Source organism: Schistocerca serialis, chromosome 8 (assembly GCF_023864345.2).
Source record: "Schistocerca serialis cubense isolate TAMUIC-IGC-003099 chromosome 8, iqSchSeri2.2, whole genome shotgun sequence".
Lineage (NCBI taxonomy): Eukaryota > Metazoa > Arthropoda > Insecta > Orthoptera > Acrididae > Schistocerca > Schistocerca serialis.
Window position 1 is genome coordinate 298,098,535 of NC_064645.1, and position 18,435 is coordinate 298,116,969.

Consider the following 18,435-nt stretch of genomic DNA (forward strand, 5'->3'; position numbering starts at 1 on the left):
CATTGAGATTCAATGGCCATTCCCTGCGCCATGCGTCAATTCGCTGCAGATCCTCCTGCATTTCAGCACAATTTTCCATTATTACAGCCTCTCGATGTACCACAGCATCATCCGCAAAAAGCCTCAGTGAACTCTCGTGTTATGCTCATTGACGTCAGCAACAAACGTTTGAGCTCTTTCAATCAGCTCTTCTTCGTCATCCTTATCTTATAGGTCTTGGAGCATAGTGATAGGGCGCGATGTTATCCTAAACCCCTTTTTCAAATTAGTAATCCTAGTGAAGCTGTAAGGTTTGTACATCCGAGATTTCTGGCTAAGTCCAATGCCCAATGTTGTAAATACCAATAATGAACGGTGGAACCACATTCTCGCGCTTCATCGAATTCCGCCATTACACGCTCCTTGATGGTCTTGAACAGCAGTGTACGATTTCCTCTGAAAACTGTATTTCCTTCTCTTTTCTTTGCCACGTAATCCAGTATGTTTTTAATATTGCTTTTAGACTTCAGTTTAGGGTATCTTTTCAGAAGCTTGTCGTATGTGACGAAACCTCTTACGTAATAATCATCGTACCTGTTCTCCAGTGTGTTGTCATCAAACGCCGTGATGATACTTGCAAGTTTAACGTTCCTTTTTGGGAGACGGTTGGTATTCACTGTCACTGCTTCCATCACTTCTTGCCGCACTTGCCGTAGCACTACCGTTTGCAGTGAGTTGTTCGTCATTATCATCCCTATCATCATCATTATGTGTTAGCGTTACAACAGTATCTGTTTCTAACTTACGCTCATATTTCTGCACTATAATAGATACCAGAAAACACGCGAATGATTCGTCTTCTACACCAATACCATCTTCATAAAGAAGGGTTCTTCGTAACTTCATCTCAACCAATCGCAATACATTAGCAGGATTGATTAGCAATCGCCGAGCCATCTGACGCTTCAATACACAAATAATATCACAAAACGCAACTTCAGAAGCACACTGCACCGTCCCTACTGGTCTCGACTGGCGTACCGGCAGTTCAGCGTGCAATGCGGCATGGCATACGCAGACGCCTCTAACGGACGACTGCAGAATTTTGCAGATGTGGGAGTATCACTGGTGCAATAAGAGACATTTGCATTATTTCTCACTCGATTTTGGTGTATTTGTGTTTGTTCGAGCCCAAGTACTTTCCTGGTTAGAATGCCTTGATCTAAAGTTTGCTTACCTGTGCTTTGGTGCGTTGTTTCGTAAGTATTTAGTCAGTGTCGACATGCTGGGTGCCGCATCTGATGAGGTGCCTGCTGCCACGCCAGGATGGAGGCGACCGCCGGCCTTACAGAGGCGGGCAGCAGCAGCAGCAGCAGCAGCGAGCTGGAGCTGCTCCAGTGGCTGCTGCACTGGTCCGGCACGATGCGGCACCCGCGGGCCGGTCCCTGGGCGGGTCGCTCCTTCTACCTGCTGAACGCGGCAGCGTCTGCGGCCATCGTGCTCTTTCTCTGCTCGCAGGGGGTCGCCATCTGGAGGGAGGGCACGAGCGACCTGGACCGCTTCACGCTCATGCTCTCCACCTTCAACACCATCGCCACGTGGCTCTTCCGTCTCGGCCACATAGCCGTCCACGAGCACCAATTCCACTACCTCTCTCTCCAAGTATGTATCCAGTTTCACTGGGAAGACAATGCACATATGACAAGAGTGTCCGCATCTGCACGTGCCTTACCCGCAAGTTGACAGTGAAGAGATTTTTAAACACTGCCTTTTCGCCAGAGCTCGATTCTTACTGCAGAGTTGTTTACCCTTTATCAGGCCACCCTGTATATCCAGCGACACAGAATGTCTGAATCCATCACATGTTATGTTATGTTATGTGTGGCGTGCGTACTGTAAGACCTTCGGTACACACACCATCAGATTATTTGACTTGTCGCTCAAATGAAGTAGGCGAGTGTCAGCAATATGTCTCGTGGTCTTGTCGTGGCGTGTTTATCTTCTGCCGTTAGGTCAGACGATAGAAATGCCACTTGAACACTTAGAGTAGCAGATTGACAGTGACCAACTTTAAACAGAACTTGATTAATTTTCACACACATTTATTAAAACAATAAAAAGGATAGACATTACGTAACTTGATTCTGGATGCTGTTTACAATTGACAATCTGAAGTTCCTTTGGTCTTGGTACGTTAATCTTATTCTCACATATCTCTGATATTTGACAAAGTGTCTATACATTTATCTTCGTGGCTATGCACAGGAATATGGTAATCTTATTAGGCGCAGACTGAAACTTGACTATAGACTGGTACAGACAAATGTAGAACTCGTACAGACTGGTACAGACTAATGCAGACTGGTACAGACTGGTACAGACAAATGCAGACTGACTAATCAGAGGTCTGTACACTCGTTATAATACCTCGCGCATTCATGTATCACTGCGCGAGTGTGATCCATGACTAGAAAAGGTTCTACGTAAGCAGCAATCTCATTGGCTGCGTTACATTTTAATGCCTGGATCGGCGGAAGCAGAATTTGGTCTGTCTCTAAGGCAGCGCCATCTCGTAGTGAGGAGACGGACGAGCGCTGCGCCTGCGCTGTTGTGCTTAGCGGGGCGCGCTCTAGCGGGAAAGTTGTGTGTGCACTGACTACGCGGAACTATGTACACTTCATTATGTTAACCGGGGACTTAGAAACGACAGAGAGGCTCCGTCCCAGCCGCAGTGGTCCACAACCCCATGTCGACTACCGCAGTCCACCCCTACAGTGCCCCACACCGAACCCAGGGTTATTGTGTGGTTCGGGCCCCGGTGGACCCCCCAGGGAACATCTCACACCAGACGAGTTTAACCCCTATGTTTGTTTGGTAGAATAATGGTGGTGCACGCGTACGTGGAGAACTTGTTTGTGCAGCAATCGCTGACATAGTGTAGCTGAGGCGGAATAAGGGGAACCAGCCCGCATTTGCCAAGGCAGATGGAAAACCACCTAAAAACCATCCACAGACTAGCCGGCTCACTGGACCTCGACACAAATCCGCCGGGCGCATTCGTGCCAGGGACTGGCGTTCCTTCCCGCCCAGAAAGCCGTGCGTTAGACAGCACGGCCAACTAGGAGGGCAATCACATGCTATTATTCCCTCAGTATTCTCCAGAGCCTCTGCGCAAGGTAGGATGGTGGTTTGATAAGTCTGCTAAAAAAGCAAGAAAAAGTGTTTGTTTCGTAAACAACTTACCTTACTTCTGAACTTAGTCTCCTTCCTTTGAGGGTTATACACTTGTTCCAGTGATCCTTCAGCTTTTTCATCTCATCAGAAAAGTAGTCTGCACAAACTCTGAAAAATACTCATTGACTGCAACTATAACTTCCTCACCTGATGAAAATTTCTTCCCAGCAAGCCAAAGTTTCAAGTTAGCGAACAGGAAGAAGTCACTGGTGGTTAAGTGTGCTGAATAGTGAGGATGAGGAACCAATTCAAAACCCGTTTCATGCACTTTCTCTATGGTTACCACTGCTGTGTTAGATGGTCCATTATCTTGGTGAAAGAGTACTTTTATTCGTGCCAACCTTCTCCTTTTTTCAGCCAATGCAAGATTCAAACAGTGAAGCATAATAAGATCCACTTATGATTTTGCCCTTTTAATAGTATTCTATGAAGATAATTCCTTGGGAATAAAAAAAAAAAAACAGTGGCCATTCCATCACCTCACAAGCTTACAAAAGTGTTCTTTGGCTTCTCGGATGCACTTTCTCTAGCATTTGCCCATAGTTTTGACTGTCATTTTGACTCTGTTGGGTAGTGATGGGTGGTTTGATTAACAGTCACAAATCGGCGCAAAAAGTCTTATAGACTGCGATTAACCATCGCCTGACGTTGTGTATTGTAATGTTGTGCCGAATGCGCTTTTGGTCGACTGTGAGCAATCGCGACGCCCGTCTCGCACACAGCTTCTTCATAGCCAGTTCTCCGTGCAGGATAGTATGAACTCCCTTAGTTGAGATGCCTACAGTCTCAACAGACTCACGAATTTTTATTCAGCGGTCTTGCATTACCAGATCACGCATTTTGTCAACCGTTTCCTTTGTAGTGACCTCAACTGGATGGTTCGAGCGCTCTTGGTGTTCGGTGCCCGTCCGATCATGTTTGAATTCATTAATTCAAAAGTAAATGGCGTTCAATAGTAGTTCACAGATCGCGTGAACTTCAATTCTTTTTTGATCTGAGCGGCATTCCAATCCTTCAAATGAAAATATTTTCAACATTGCACGAGTCACAGATGTGTGCGGCCAGCCAGAACGTGGGAGATCAGATAGCGTTACCGGATCCCGGTGCTGTGATGATAGACGCCACTCTCACCGACTCAGCGTACTTTTATTCACTGCAAAGTCTTCTCAAGCATTCTGCAAGCGCCTGGTTTTCCACCATAAGAAGGAACGCACCTCCACTACGTACGCCATTTCCAAGGCCACGTATAGCGCCATCACATATCGGAACTTCATGAAACGATAGAGGCTGAGCCGGGAATATTCCACGATATTCCACAACAAATTCAGTAGTTTTCAACCGAAACTGACCAAGAAAAAAAAGTCTTACATTTATTGAACGCTCCTCGTAATAGTGCATCTAAATAACAGTATTTATTCTTGTTGCTTGCATGTAACGCAGGAAATCTAAAAGCGTTATACTCATACTGTCCATTATCTTTTCACCACAAATTAATTATGATAGTGCATATCCACATATACACCAGTGATCAGTGCCATTAGGGCATTGGTTTGTCCGCAGAGCAGTTATTACTGATTTGCTGTAAATCCGTCAATACCCGCATCCACGCAGACCTCTATTCCTGACACGATCACACAATTCTGGATCAGGCACCATCTTGCTCTGCTACACTATTTCGTCGTGTTCCGTACCCGCATCCGATGGCGCATAAGGGTTGAAGATGACACGGCGGTCGGATGGTATCGCTGGGCCTTCAAAGCCTGTTCGGAAGGTTTTTTTCCATTTTTTTGTCACACTGTCCACCGTCTCTGCCTATCTTGTACTGATCTTTTTATCACTGATTTACTCAACATAATGTGATACGATTTTGTGATGTCAGGTGGAGATAGAGGGACGCAAGCTCCTCGTCGGACAATGATTCCCCAAGCAAGACTCCCCAAGTCATTGTCCATTGTGTCCGAGATTTCCCCGTATCCCTTGGTGAAAATTGTGTATTGAATATGAGAGTATTTGTACATGAAAATATGTATCCAGTGACTCTGCAAGTGCATAATCGTACCATGCACACATCTTGCGGAGCATATCAGGAGTTACGCTTCAAAAATCTTTCTCAGTATTTTTTCCGCAATTCATCACGAGTCTGCATGGTGGTTGATTATTCCCCATAATGAGTTGACTAGCGTGGTGGGCATTTCAGTGAGGCTGCAGCGGGCTCGCAGTTATTCGTCAAGGAACTGATGCACTTAAATAATGTGCTAGAGCTCCATCCTGCTGTAAACGCACATGAGCCATGATTCCCTTGTCCTGCTGTACTGACCACATTTGTCCAAATAAGAATTTCCACTTACATGCTCAGAAAAATTAGTCCGAATAGGTATCATGACATTAAAACATAATGGTGAATTTCCTTCGAACGGAAAACCACATTCCTCTTGTGTGAATGTGTGTTATGTTGATAAGCTTTTTTCACATCGAATGCCACAGTCACCATTTTATAAAAGAGAAATTCATTATCACACGTTGACTGTTATACAGTCATTGTCATTTATATCACAGGATCAGCAAACTTTGGCCATAATGTTATTTTAAATAGTTGACGACTAAGGAACGTTGTTTTCATTCGAGTTCATTACGACTGCGGATATACACTGCCTGACAAAACCAGTGAAGCACCCGGAAGGCGTGGTCGGAGATCAGTCTAACTTCGTACGATTACACACCGTCGGCGGGCATCTAAATGAATTACAGATGCAGTTCTTGTGACAATGAAACGAGCAGCGAAGTGCATTAGTGTTTGTCATGATTTGTGTTGCCGGCCGTTGTGGCCGAGCGGTTCTAACCGCTTCAGTCCGGAACCGCACTGCTGCTACGGTCGCAGGTTGGAATCCTGCCTCGGGCATGGGTGTGTGTGATGTGCTTAGGTTCGTCAGGTTTAAGTAGTTCTAAGTCTAGGGGACTGATGACCTCAGATGTTAAGTTCAAAAAAATCTTATGGGACTTAACCGCTAAGGTCATCAGTCCCTAAGCTTACACAATACTTAACCTAAATTGTCCTAAGGACAAACACACACACCCATGCCCGAGGGAGGACTCGAACCTCCGCCACGACCAGCCGCACAGTCAAAAAATGACTCAAATGGCTCTGAGCACTATGTGACTTAATTTCTGAGGTCATCAGTCGCCTAGAACTTAGAACTAATTAAACCTAATTAACTTAAGGACATCACACACATCCATGCCCGAGGCAGGATTCGAACCTGCGACCGTAGCGGTCGCTCGGCTCCAGACTGTAGCTGCCAGAACGGCACGGCCACTCCGGCCGGCGCCGCACAGTCCACGAGATAAGTCCCATAATGCTTAGAGCCATTTAAACCATTTTCTTTTGTGTTGCCATCATGCCTGGTAGAGAGTATGAGTAAGTTTTGCGAACATTGATAGATGTTGAGTGATTACTGCGAAGGACACAGAGATGCCGCATACTCGTGAGACACATCGTTATCAGCACCTGACAGTGTGTGAAAGAGACCTCACTGTGGATCCGCATTTGGCCGGCTGGTCGAATCGTGCCGTATACAGTTTTGTGGGGCATTCCGATGCGACAATGGCCCGATGTTGAACTGCATGAGAATGTGAGAGCAGGTATACTCTTTAAGGTTCCGGTCGACCACGCCTACACACCACCATATACTGCACGAAACACATTCTAACTCCTTCATGGTGGGCTTTGCCATTCCAGAACAAACAATGGTCTCCCTGCAACCGTCTGAGACATGCCGCACCACTGGTTGGAGAGTCGCAACTGACAGAAAATTGTCATTCCTTGCGTAACCTCCCACAGACACCGCAAAACAAAATGTTGCGTTTGGAGTGATGCCATAGATTTCTGTTGAATGGTGTCCCACTGCGTTCAGCGATGAATCGTCCTTCTTTTTACCCCAGATGACCATCATTGGTGAATATGATGCAACCTAGGGAGAGGTCACGCTCTTGTAATGTTTAGGAGAGACAGCGGTATTATTCCTGGTGTTACGTTGGAAGTGGTGTGGGGGGAGGGAGAGGAGGCATCGGGTATGCGTTCAGGTCAGAGCTGGTAGTGTTCTGAGGGACGTCTGACAACACAACGGTACGTCAGACACATATCCTGCGTCCTAGAGTATTACCTCTCACGCGACAGCATCAAAGTGTCATTTTTCAACAGGACAATGCTCATCCATACCTGGAACGTGTCTTTGTGAGCTGTCTGCGTGATGTTTAGGTAGTCGCTTGGCAAGAGAGATCCACAGATCCATCCCTGAAAGAACTATGTGGGACCCGCGCGGACGTCTTCTGCTTTCCAGTGCCAGTATACAGGATATCAGGGACCTGTTACAGGAGAAGATACAAGAGCTTGATGATACGCTTTCCAAGTGAATTAGCGCATGCATCTAGGCCAGAGCGGGTGCAACGTCGTACTTACAAGAGAGCTCATACTGTCAGCCGGCCGCTGTGGCCGAGCGGTTTTAGGCGCTTCAGTCTGGAGCCGCGCGACCGCTACGGTCGCAGGTTCGAATCCTGCCTCGGGCATGGATGTGTGTGATGTCCTTAGGTTAGTTAGGTTTAAGTAGTTCCAAGTTCTAGGCGACTGATGACCTCAGATGTTAAGTCCCGTAGTGCTCAAAGCCATATGAACCATTTTCATACTGTCACGCTCTTTGCGATTTCGACTCGACTTTGTAACCCATGCAGCAACGTCACACACGCTCTCAAACCGTGAAGTTCCATTTCGTTTCCTCCTCCCCTCCTGGGCGATTCACATTTTTTCAGGCAGTGTGTATTCAAATGACAGATGAGTATTTGGGTACTCTCACACAGGGGCCAGTGTGAAATTACGACTATCGCTGAAACATTTTAAAATGACAAAGAACCGAAACCAATTTATCGTATCATATAAATGATGTTGCGTTTCATGAAATATTTGTCAGAAAATAACACTCTTAAAGCGAGACACGATATTTGGAAATTGTGCCAACAAAGCACGGCAGGCTGCAACTTGCTTTTTCATATTCTTCTCAGATACTTCATTTGTAAAAATCGGTCTAAAACATTTTCAAATCTTTTTTAAATGTGTTTATGCGTTGTTGACAGATGTATTTGAAGATCAGCTGCTCTTTTGTGAACGTATTTATTGTAGACTTCAGTTGACTGAGCGACTTCGGAACGCATCTTCGTGACCTGCCTTTCACACACTCTGAAACAAAAGCTCATTTCTCCCAACCAAGCAGGATTGCTTTATGAGCTGGATTCCCACCAAAGCTATTAGTTTATCATAGGTTATTTACAGTGAAGCCGTAGTGCAACTTTGTCAAACAGTACGAAGATTACGATGACCCAGTTGTGGAAATGTGTCATTTATCTAACACAGCATGATTCGGGACGACGCGATCTCATTATGAAGTTCTTAAAATTATACACTCCTGGAAATTGAAATAAGAACATCATGAATTCATTGTCCCAGGGAGGGGAAACTTTATTGACACATTCCTGGGTTCAGATACATCACATGATCACACTGACAGAACCACAGGCACATAGACACAGGCAACAGAGCATGCACAATGTCGGCACTAGTACAGTGTATATCCACCTTTCGCAGCAATGCAGACTGCTATTCTCCCATGGAGACGATCGTAGAGATGCTGGATGTAGTCCTGTGGAACGGCTTGCCATGCCATTTCCACCTGGCGCCTCAGTTGGACCAGCGTTCATGCTGGACGTGCAGACCGCGTGAAACGACGCTTCATCCAGTCCCAAACATGCTCAATGGGGGACAGATCCGGAGATCTTGCTGGCCAGGGTAGTTGACTTACACCTTCTAGAGCACATTGGGTGGCACGGGATACATGCGGACGTGCATTGTCCTGTTGGAACAGCAAGTTCCCTTGCCGGTCTAGGAATGGTAGAACGATGGGTTCGATGACGGTTTGGATGTACCGTGCACTATTCAGTGTCCCCTCGACGATCACCAGTGGTGTACGGCCAGTGTAGGAGATCGCTCCCCACACCATGATGCCGGGTGTTGGCCCTGTGTGCCTCGGTCGTATGCAGTCCTGATTGTGGCGCTCACCTGCACGGCGCCAAACACGCATTCGACCATCATTCGACCATCATTGGCACCAAGGTAGAAGCGACTCTCATCGCTGAAGACGACACGTCTCCATTCGTCCCTCCATTCACGCCTGTCGCGACACCACTGGAGGCGGGCTGCACGATGTTGGGGCGTGAGCGGAAGACGGCCTAACGGTGTGCGGGACCGTAGCCCAGCTTCATGGAGACGGTTGCGAATGGTCCTCGCCGATACCCCAGGAGCAACAGTGTCCCTAATTTGCTGGGAAGTGGCGGTGCGGTCCCCTACGGCACTGCGTAGGATCCTACGGTCTTGGCGTGCATCCGTGCGTCGCTGCGGTCCGGTCCCAGGTCGATGGGCACGTGCACCTTCCGCCGACCACTGGCGACAACATCGATGTACTGTGGAGACCTCACGCCCCACGTGTTGAGCAATTCGGCGGTACGTCCACCCGGCCTCCGGCTTGCCCACTATACGCCCTCGCTCAAAGTCCGTCAACTGCACATACGGTTCACGTCCACGCTGTCGCGGCATGCTACCAGTGTTAAAGACTGCGATGGAGCTCCGTATGCCACGGGAAACTGGCTGACACTGACGGCGGCGGTGCACAAATGCTGCGCAGCTAGCGCCATCCGACGGCCAACACCGCGGTTCCTGGTGTGTCCGCTGTGCCGTGCGTGTGATCATTTCTTGTACAGCCCTCTCGCAGTGTCCGGAGCAAGTATGGTGGGTCTGACACACCGGTGTCAATGTGTTCTTTTTTCCATTTCCAGGAGTGTAAACGCCTTTAGGCACAGACATCGTAATTCGCGGTGGACCTTAGCTCTTTCTTCATGTACTAGAGTAAACAGAGCTCTGTGAGAGTGTTAAAGATAAATGGTAATTACGAAATGGTACAATGATATGTATAATGGAGAGTCTTATATCTGACGCTCAGTAGCCTAGTCTCATCAAGGGCATCATCTATGATACTGCTCTTGCGTCTCCAGCTGAAACATACTCCATCAAATTTCGCCAGCAAGTGTCTCCTTTGCCCAGTTCCCCACGTTAGGACGATCTCTCACCTAGTGTTCTTCAGTGCTTCTTCTCTTTCTCTCTTCCGTCTCTCTCTCTCTCTCTCTCTCTCTGGGCATGGCCATGAACACGTTTGGTCAGCTCATGTACTTCTTCTGACCAATGAAATTATTTTTCAACACCTTCCTTAACTTTTTTGTTCCGCCCAGAATTCCCATGGATGAAAGACCACGCACAACTGCCAACACAGAGATTCCTATAAAGCATACCTAGCTTGGCGAGTTATGTGTCTTCCATTAAGTGTTGGCTTACCGTTCTGAGTCTAGTGGATGTGTCCGTTTATCATCCCTGCCTTGAAAAGCTCCCTTACATCTGCGAAGGTTTGCTTTCACTCCAGCTTGGCTATTGTATTCACGAAATGCACTTTGTGTCAAGTATATAAATGTAGCAGGAAGTGAACCCATATACAGTATAACTTCGTCAAACATGGTTAGCAACAGCTATGACAAAAATTAGTGGTAACACAGATCAGCAACATTTTACAATGATTTATTAAGATAAAATTTACAGTATTGAACTTAAGTGTGAAGATTGTGTGTGGCAATATAGACCGATGTCCATTAGCACTGATCTGTCTTTGACGCCGGTAAAGTCTTATAGACTGGAATGAACAGTCTAAGGCGTATAGAATATGAACTGAAAGTAAATCGAAGAGGCGGCCGCTGCGGCCGAGCGGTTCTAGGCGCTTCAGTCCCGAACCACGCGGCTGCTACGGTCGCAGGTTCGAATTCTGCCTCGGGCATGGATGTGTGTGTTGTCCTTAGGTTAGTTAGGTTAAGTAGTTCTAAGTCTAGGGGACTGATGACCTCAGATGTTAAGTCCCATAGTGCTTAGAGCCATTTTTTTAAAAATCGAAGAAAGACAAAAGAAATGAGAAGTAGCAGAAATGAGAACAGCGAGAAACTTAGCATCATAACTGGTGATCACGAAGTAGATGAAGTTAAGGAATTCTGCTTCCTAGACAGCAAAAGAACCCATGATGGACAGAGAAAAGAGGACATAAAAAGCAGACTAGCACCTGCAAAAAGTGCATCCCCGGCCAAGCGAAGTCTATTAGGAAGAAATTTCTGAGAATGCACGTCTGCAGGACAGCATTTTATGGGAGTGAGACACGGACTGTGGGAAAAACGGAAGAGAATAGAAGCATTTGAGATATGATGCTACAGAAGAATGTTGAAAATTAGGTGGACTGATAAGGAAAAAAATGAAGGGGTTCTGCGAAGAATCGTAGAGGAAAGAGATACGTGGAAAACACTGAAAAGAAGGGACAGGATGATATGACATCTGTTAAGACATCAATAAATAACTTCCATGGTACTAGAGAGAGCTGTAGAGGGTAAAAATTGTAGAGGAAGACAGAGATTGGGAAGCATCCAGTAAATAATTGACGACGTATGTTGTTAGTGCTACTGTGAGATGTCGAGGTTGGCACAGGAGAGGAGGTAGTGGCGGGCTGCATCAAACGAGTCAAAAGAATGATGACTCAAAAAGAAAAGCCGTGAATGACGACTACCGTTACTTATACATATTCCCGATTAGCTCTTCTTGGCGGCGACTGTAGATTAGTCATAAGACATTCACTGAAACCTGGCCCTATGCAACTGCATATCCTTGAAGTACCAACTGAGTGGAAGTGTGAGGTAAGGTGGAAGCGTAACATAATTGCTCTGTGTGTGCCTTCTCTTGCTTGCGAATTTAACCATGTTACTCCTGGGTCGCAGTCGGCTCAGCGCTTTTGTATGTAGGGTGTGTCCCATATGATCTGGAGGACACAGCACTGCCAATATGGGTTTGGGTCGACTACCAGTCCGTTATCACTTCGGACATACAATACATGGTGTGGGGAGGGAAGCGCCCTGTGGCTTTCCTCAGCTCCAAACTGCTCAGGTGTTTGCCAGTTCCGGTGCTAGATGGGGCTATCGTGTCTAAGCAGCAGGCTAAGCATCTTATCTGGCCGATCTGCTGCATCTTTTATCCACGGCTATTTCTTATAGCAGATCTTTATTTTTGGCTTCATTTGCCCAATTAAGTTTTAATCCTGCTCATTAGAACCCAGTTAAAATAACTACAGAATTTTTATTTTCTGGCTTTTCAGGGCTAATTCCAGGGAGGATCGGAAAGTACGCACAATAATTTTTTTCATCCCCTGTTATTGTAGCTGGAATGTTGAAATTTCACGACGATTTAGTTTGAACTTTGCGCTAAAGAGGGTATTTTGTTTCCTTTGCAGCTCTAGCGAGAGAAGCGTGAACTACAGAACAAACATGGCACCCATGTTACTTTCGTCAGCTTGTGAAGAGCAGCAAAGTGTAGCTCGATACTTGTAAGTAAAAGGGCGTAAAATGAATGAAATTCACAGGGACGTATGGGGACAGCTGTGTGGGTGGTAGCGATGTCCCCAGAAGTGTGTATTCTTCCAAGAGGGTCGTGTGAATCTTAATGACAGCCCACGCTCCACGCGGCTGGTACCAGCTGCAAAGATGCAGAATGTCGGAGCCATTGAGGCAGCAATTTTGAACGACCGGCGTGTCCACCTGCGAACTTTATCGCTACAGTTCAACATTTCCTATGGTGTGGTGTATGACACTGATCGTGACATGTTTAAATTCACAAAGTTTGTGTCCACGGGGTGCCTAAGGAAACGACAGACAATCACAAGGGCCAAAGTATGATGAAAGCTTGGATCACTTAACATGTTACACCGCAAAAGGATATGATATTCTGAAAGGAATCGTCACTGGTGATGAGTCGTGGGGGTATCAATACACTCTCGAAACCAAGCAGGCCTCTGTGAAGTGGAAACATGCTGGTTCCTCAGTATGACAAAAATTGAAAGTGACTCAGTCTGCTATGAAAGTGCTTTTCACAGTGTTCCGGGATGTGCATGTTTTGTTTTTGGTGGGCTTTGGTGAACATGGGACACTGTGAGTGCTGCAGCCTTTGGTTAAGTTGCGTTATGTCCTTCGTGACGTTTGTCAGAAACGTCACAACATTATCGCTCATGAAGTCAAACTTCTTCGTTACAATGCTCCTTTTCATGAGAAAATCACCAAATTTGGGTGGGAGGTGCTCCAGCGTCCACCTTACAGTCCGGACCTCGTAAAGTTGGACTTTCACCTGTGTGACCCCATGAAGAACGTCTTGGCTGGCCAATACTTTGCGACAGATGCGAAAGTGAAATCACCCAGTCTGCAAATGGCTATACTCCAACCACACGGACTTCTACAAACAGGGTATAATATGGAACATAATGGGAGAAATGTGTTGAGAACGTTGGTAACTATGTGGAAAAGTAGGTAAAACATGTAAGTTCATCTGTGATTTTGGTACCTATTAACCTTTTTGGTAGTAAAATTATTGTGCGCTACTTCCTGATCTTCCCTTGTATTTAATCTCTGCCTAATGCTATTCTTCGTAAGTTAAATTTCAGCACCATTATTTGCAATAGCAAAAGTTATGAGATTTCAGCACGGCTGTCTGGTTACAGAAACCATTATACAGCTCTGAAGTAGGTATCGCCTTTTATTTAATAGTCTTCCTCAATTTCGGTGACAGGTGCTACATCATGCATCACACATTTGTTTCTTGTTAAAACTTTGCTACACGCCATTAATTGCTTCTGCGACTGTCAAGCTGAAAGGTAATGGTGATAAATGATAACGCTAATTGAAGGAGTTATGGGTGATATACAAACGATGATTTTAGTCTTTCTTGGCATATCTGTGCGTCGAAGAACAGAAGCATTGGTTTGGCAGAGAACATAATATGTAAACTATTGAACATAATATGTAAACTATTGAACATGAACTTAATAATAGGCGCAACTCAAGGGAAAGGGGGATACATTTATATTACAGAGACCTGTCGACGTCGAAGTTTTTTGACACGAAGACCTACGTGTCAGCTTCTTGGTGAAGTTACCAACATCTCGATAAGGGTCATACTGATCGTGATATTTGTTTTTCAGTAAGACATTGCGCAAAATTCGAGAAGTTTGCAATAATAAAAGGAGTCGCTGTGATTATTCGTCTGGTACATATTACACCATATGTTTCTGGATAAGGAATTTAGCTATCATACTGGATTTTCTTCCGATCGCAAATGCTAAAGAATGAAGTATTCATCACATTCCTCATATCTAATAAACTGGTCGAGATATCGAAACGAGATTCCAGTAAATGAGGACACACAAAGAAGAATGTATATTGCCAAATGATTAACATATAGAACTTTCTTATCTACCCTGATATACCAAAAGCTATAGTTGTTCTTTATTTTTTTTGTTTTATTTATTTTTTCCAATCCAGTACTGTGATTTATTAAGAATCATCGACAGCTAATGAAAACAGAATTGGCTTATGGTCTTATATTACTCCAAACTGACACAAAGAGCTTTTCCATAAGCCATTGACCTCTCTGGTTGCCACCTGATTGTTTAATAAAACACTCCGCTTCAGGATTCTGTCGTAATATCTACTGCAAGGTGAGTCTGTGCAAATTGTACTGTGTTTTGGCAAAAGAAGCAAAATTAAAGCTGTCAGCAATAGAAAAGTGCAGTTATTCATAAATGAGAGATGAGGTGATAAATGAGAAAAAGTGAACAATTCGAACAAAAGCAAATCGCCAGTTCTGTTGCGATTTTGGTGGGATCGCATAACCCATAGTATTTTTAGTACTGGATGACTCGAGTGGAAACTTACCACAGAAGTTCTCCTTCTTCTTCATCTAAGAAATATGAATGCACTTTGCAGCAAAAATAGTGAACCATATTCTTGTTCCCATCCCCATTCAGAAAGAAGTGGTGAGCTTCTTCACTTTAATTATCTTTTGAAGTGTTAAAGACAGATTGTATTTATTTGTAATCTATTTTAACCTTAATGAGAAGTGTCAAGCGGTTCATTAAGTAATGTCGATCGTGTTTCCCTAACCTTTTTATCCACAGATAAACAGGCATCAAATTTGTTATTTCAAATAGAACAATGCTGCATTTTTGTTGCAGAGTGGAACCTATCCAATAAAACTCTTTTGTAACCCTGAAGCTGTGCATACACTGTCTTGCAGAACCGTTGTGAACTTGTGAACAGTTGTAGTAGCAAGATACCCTCATCACTGTCTTCACAGATAGGAACGGAAAGATGTTATGCTGTTTGCTGTCTTTTTTCATATATCAAGGATTACTGAAGTTAGCCGCCCGTGGCGCAGGGGTAGCGTCATTGATTAGTAATGAAAAAAGTTCTCGGTCTTGGGTTTGACCCAGCCACTGCTTACATTTTGAATAAAAATTTTTACCAATGGCGGCCGAAGAATTCCGGCACAAGGAATCACCCTTGTTCCGCCAACGGCCTCGTCAAAGAGAGCGCTGTGGGAAACTGCCCCTAAAAGGCGGAAGAATCAGCAATGATCAATGGCATGAAGATGCAGAAGGCAATAGAAACCACTGCATTAAGGACACACAACATGTAACCACAGGACACGTGTCCTGTAGTTGTAAACTCTCATGATTTCTCCGTTGCACTTACTGTGCGTTCCTTTCCGATCCTCTCTCGTATTAGCCCTGGAAAGGCAGAAACGACAAATTCTGTCATTTTTAAAACTGTGCTATGATGACCACTATTAAAACTTAAGTGTGCAGATGAAACACAAAAAAAAAAAAAAAATGTGCTATATGAAATAGCCGTGGACAAGAGTTGTAATAAGTAGGCCAGATGAGACGCTTGGGCTGCTGCATAGAAACGATAGACCCATCTAGTGCTGGAAATGGCAAACACCTGAGCATTTTGGACCTGAGGAAACCAGCAGAGCACTTCCTCCGTCCCTACCTATTGTGTTTATCTCACTAAAATAGCTTCTAAGTGTACATCCACCCGCCAAACTTGGATCTCTGGGAGTGGACTGTCAAGGAGGAGGTGACTATGGGAAAAAGATGGAATAACTAACGAAAGGATGAAGTACTGCGAACATTTCGGTGATAGGATTGTTCTCAGATTAGACAACTAATGAACAATATGAACCATAGTTCACGTATATATGCCGACGTCACAAGCAGAAGATGAAGAAATAGAGGAAATATTCGAAGATATTGAACGGGTAATTCAACATACAATAAAAAACGTCGTCCGAACAGGCCATGAAGACCTAACGTTACCGACTGGCTGCCGTTTCATCCTCAGCCCACAGCTATCACTGGAAGCGGATATGGAGGAGCATGTGGTCCGCACACCACTCTGCATTACGAGGCCGAAGCCGCTACTTCTCAATCAAATAGCTCTTCAATTTGCCTCACAGGGGCAATTCAGCGTTTAGTGGGAGATGAAAACTAATAATAATGGAGAATCAGAATGTGGTTGTAGGGGAGGGAATAGAAGAAAGGGTTATGAGTGAATATGGGCTTTGCAGTCGGAATGAGATAGTATAAAGGCTAATTGAATTCTGCCATACATTTGGGAGATGGTAATACTTTGTTCAAGAATCACAAGTGGAGGTATACACGCAAAAGTCCCGGAGATACTGGAAGATTCGAGTTGGATTTCATCGTGGTCAGACAGAGATTGTGAAATCAGATATTGAATTGTAAGGCGTAAGCAGGAGCAGATATAGGCTGAGATCACAAGATGAAGAGTAACCTGAAGTTTAAGAGAATTATCCGGAAGAAATAGCCGGCCGAAGTGGCCGTGCGGTTAAAGGCGCTGCAGTCTGGAACCGCAAGACCGCTACGGTCGCAGGTTCGAATCCTGCCTCGGGCATGGATGTTTGTGATGTCCTTAGGTTAGTTAGGTTTAACTAGTTCTAAGTTCTAGGGGACTAATGACCTCAGCAGTTGAGTCCCATAGTGCTCAGAGCCATTTGAACCGGAAGAACTAGTGTGGAAAGAAGAGAGGTACTAGAGTACTGAGGAATGACTAAACGCGTCTGAAAGACGTTAAACATGTGGATAGTGCGATAAGAAATACCACAGTAGACCAATTGAAGAGGTGTGGACATTGCCAAAACGAAAATGACAGATATTGGAAATACGATCATACGTAGAAGGAAGGTGATTCCGAAGAAGCTTTTCGTTAATGGAAGAAGTTCTGCAACTGATCGATGAAAGAAAGAGGTACAAAAATGCTCAGGGAAGTACAAGAATTCAGCAACATAAATCACTTAGGAATGAAATAAACAGGAAGTGCACGGAAGCCAGGGCGAAATGGCTGTAGAAAAATGTGACGAACTCGAAAAATAAATGACCGTCGGAAGCACTGATTCAACATACAGAAAAGTTTAACAACTTTTGCAGTTAACTGAAAAGCAAGATACAAATAGATTGCAATGGGAATTCCACTGTTGAATGAAGACAAGGGAGCAATAGGCGAAAAGAGCACAGTGATGGCCTCTATGCGGCATACGACTTGTCTGACGACGAGATAGAAGAAGAAAGTGGAGTCGATATGGACGAGGCAGAAGAAGAAAGTGGAGTCGATATGACAGGTATAGGGGATCCAGTATTGGAGTCAGAATTTGAAAGAGAATTCGATGACTTGAGATCAAATAAGGCAGAACGGACAGGTAACGTTCCCGATAGATAACATTCCAATTAGTGTGTAGAATATACACACGAAATACCATGAGACTTTCGGAAAAACATCGTCCACGCAATTCCGAACGCTGCGAGGGCCGAGACGTGCGAGGATTGCATTGTGGTAAAACCAGCTTAATAGGTACTGAATCCAAAGTACTGATAGCAGAAGAATGAAAAGCAGATTGAAGATCTGTTAGTTGAAGATTAGTTAGCCTGTACGGAAGGTAGAGGCACCTGAGAGGCGGTTCTGACGTTGCGTTTGATAATGGAAGCAAGACAAGAGAAATCGACACGTTCACATGATTCGACGACCTAGAAAAAGCGTTCGACAATATAAAATGGGGCAAGATGTTCGAAATTCTGAGCGAAATAAGAGTAAGCTATAGAAAAAGACGAGTGATATATACACTCCTGGAAATTGAAATAAGAACACCGTGAATTCATTGTCCCAGGAAGGGGAAACTTTATTGACACATTCCAGGGGTCA

The 18,435-nt window shown here is 44.9% G+C and overlaps 1 protein-coding gene across 1 annotated transcript in view; it reads left to right on the forward strand.

Annotated features, from left to right (window-relative positions):
* The first annotated feature begins 1,401 nt into the window (after positions 1–1,401).
* LOC126416975 (uncharacterized) overlaps positions 1,402–18,435 on the forward strand; it is an 86,225-nt gene continuing 69,191 nt past the window's right edge. Inside the window, exon 1 of the mRNA XM_050084857.1 lies at positions 1,402–1,641. Within this exon, the coding sequence (XP_049940814.1) occupies positions 1,402–1,641 (240 nt within the window). The remainder of the gene's footprint in view (positions 1,642–18,435) is intronic.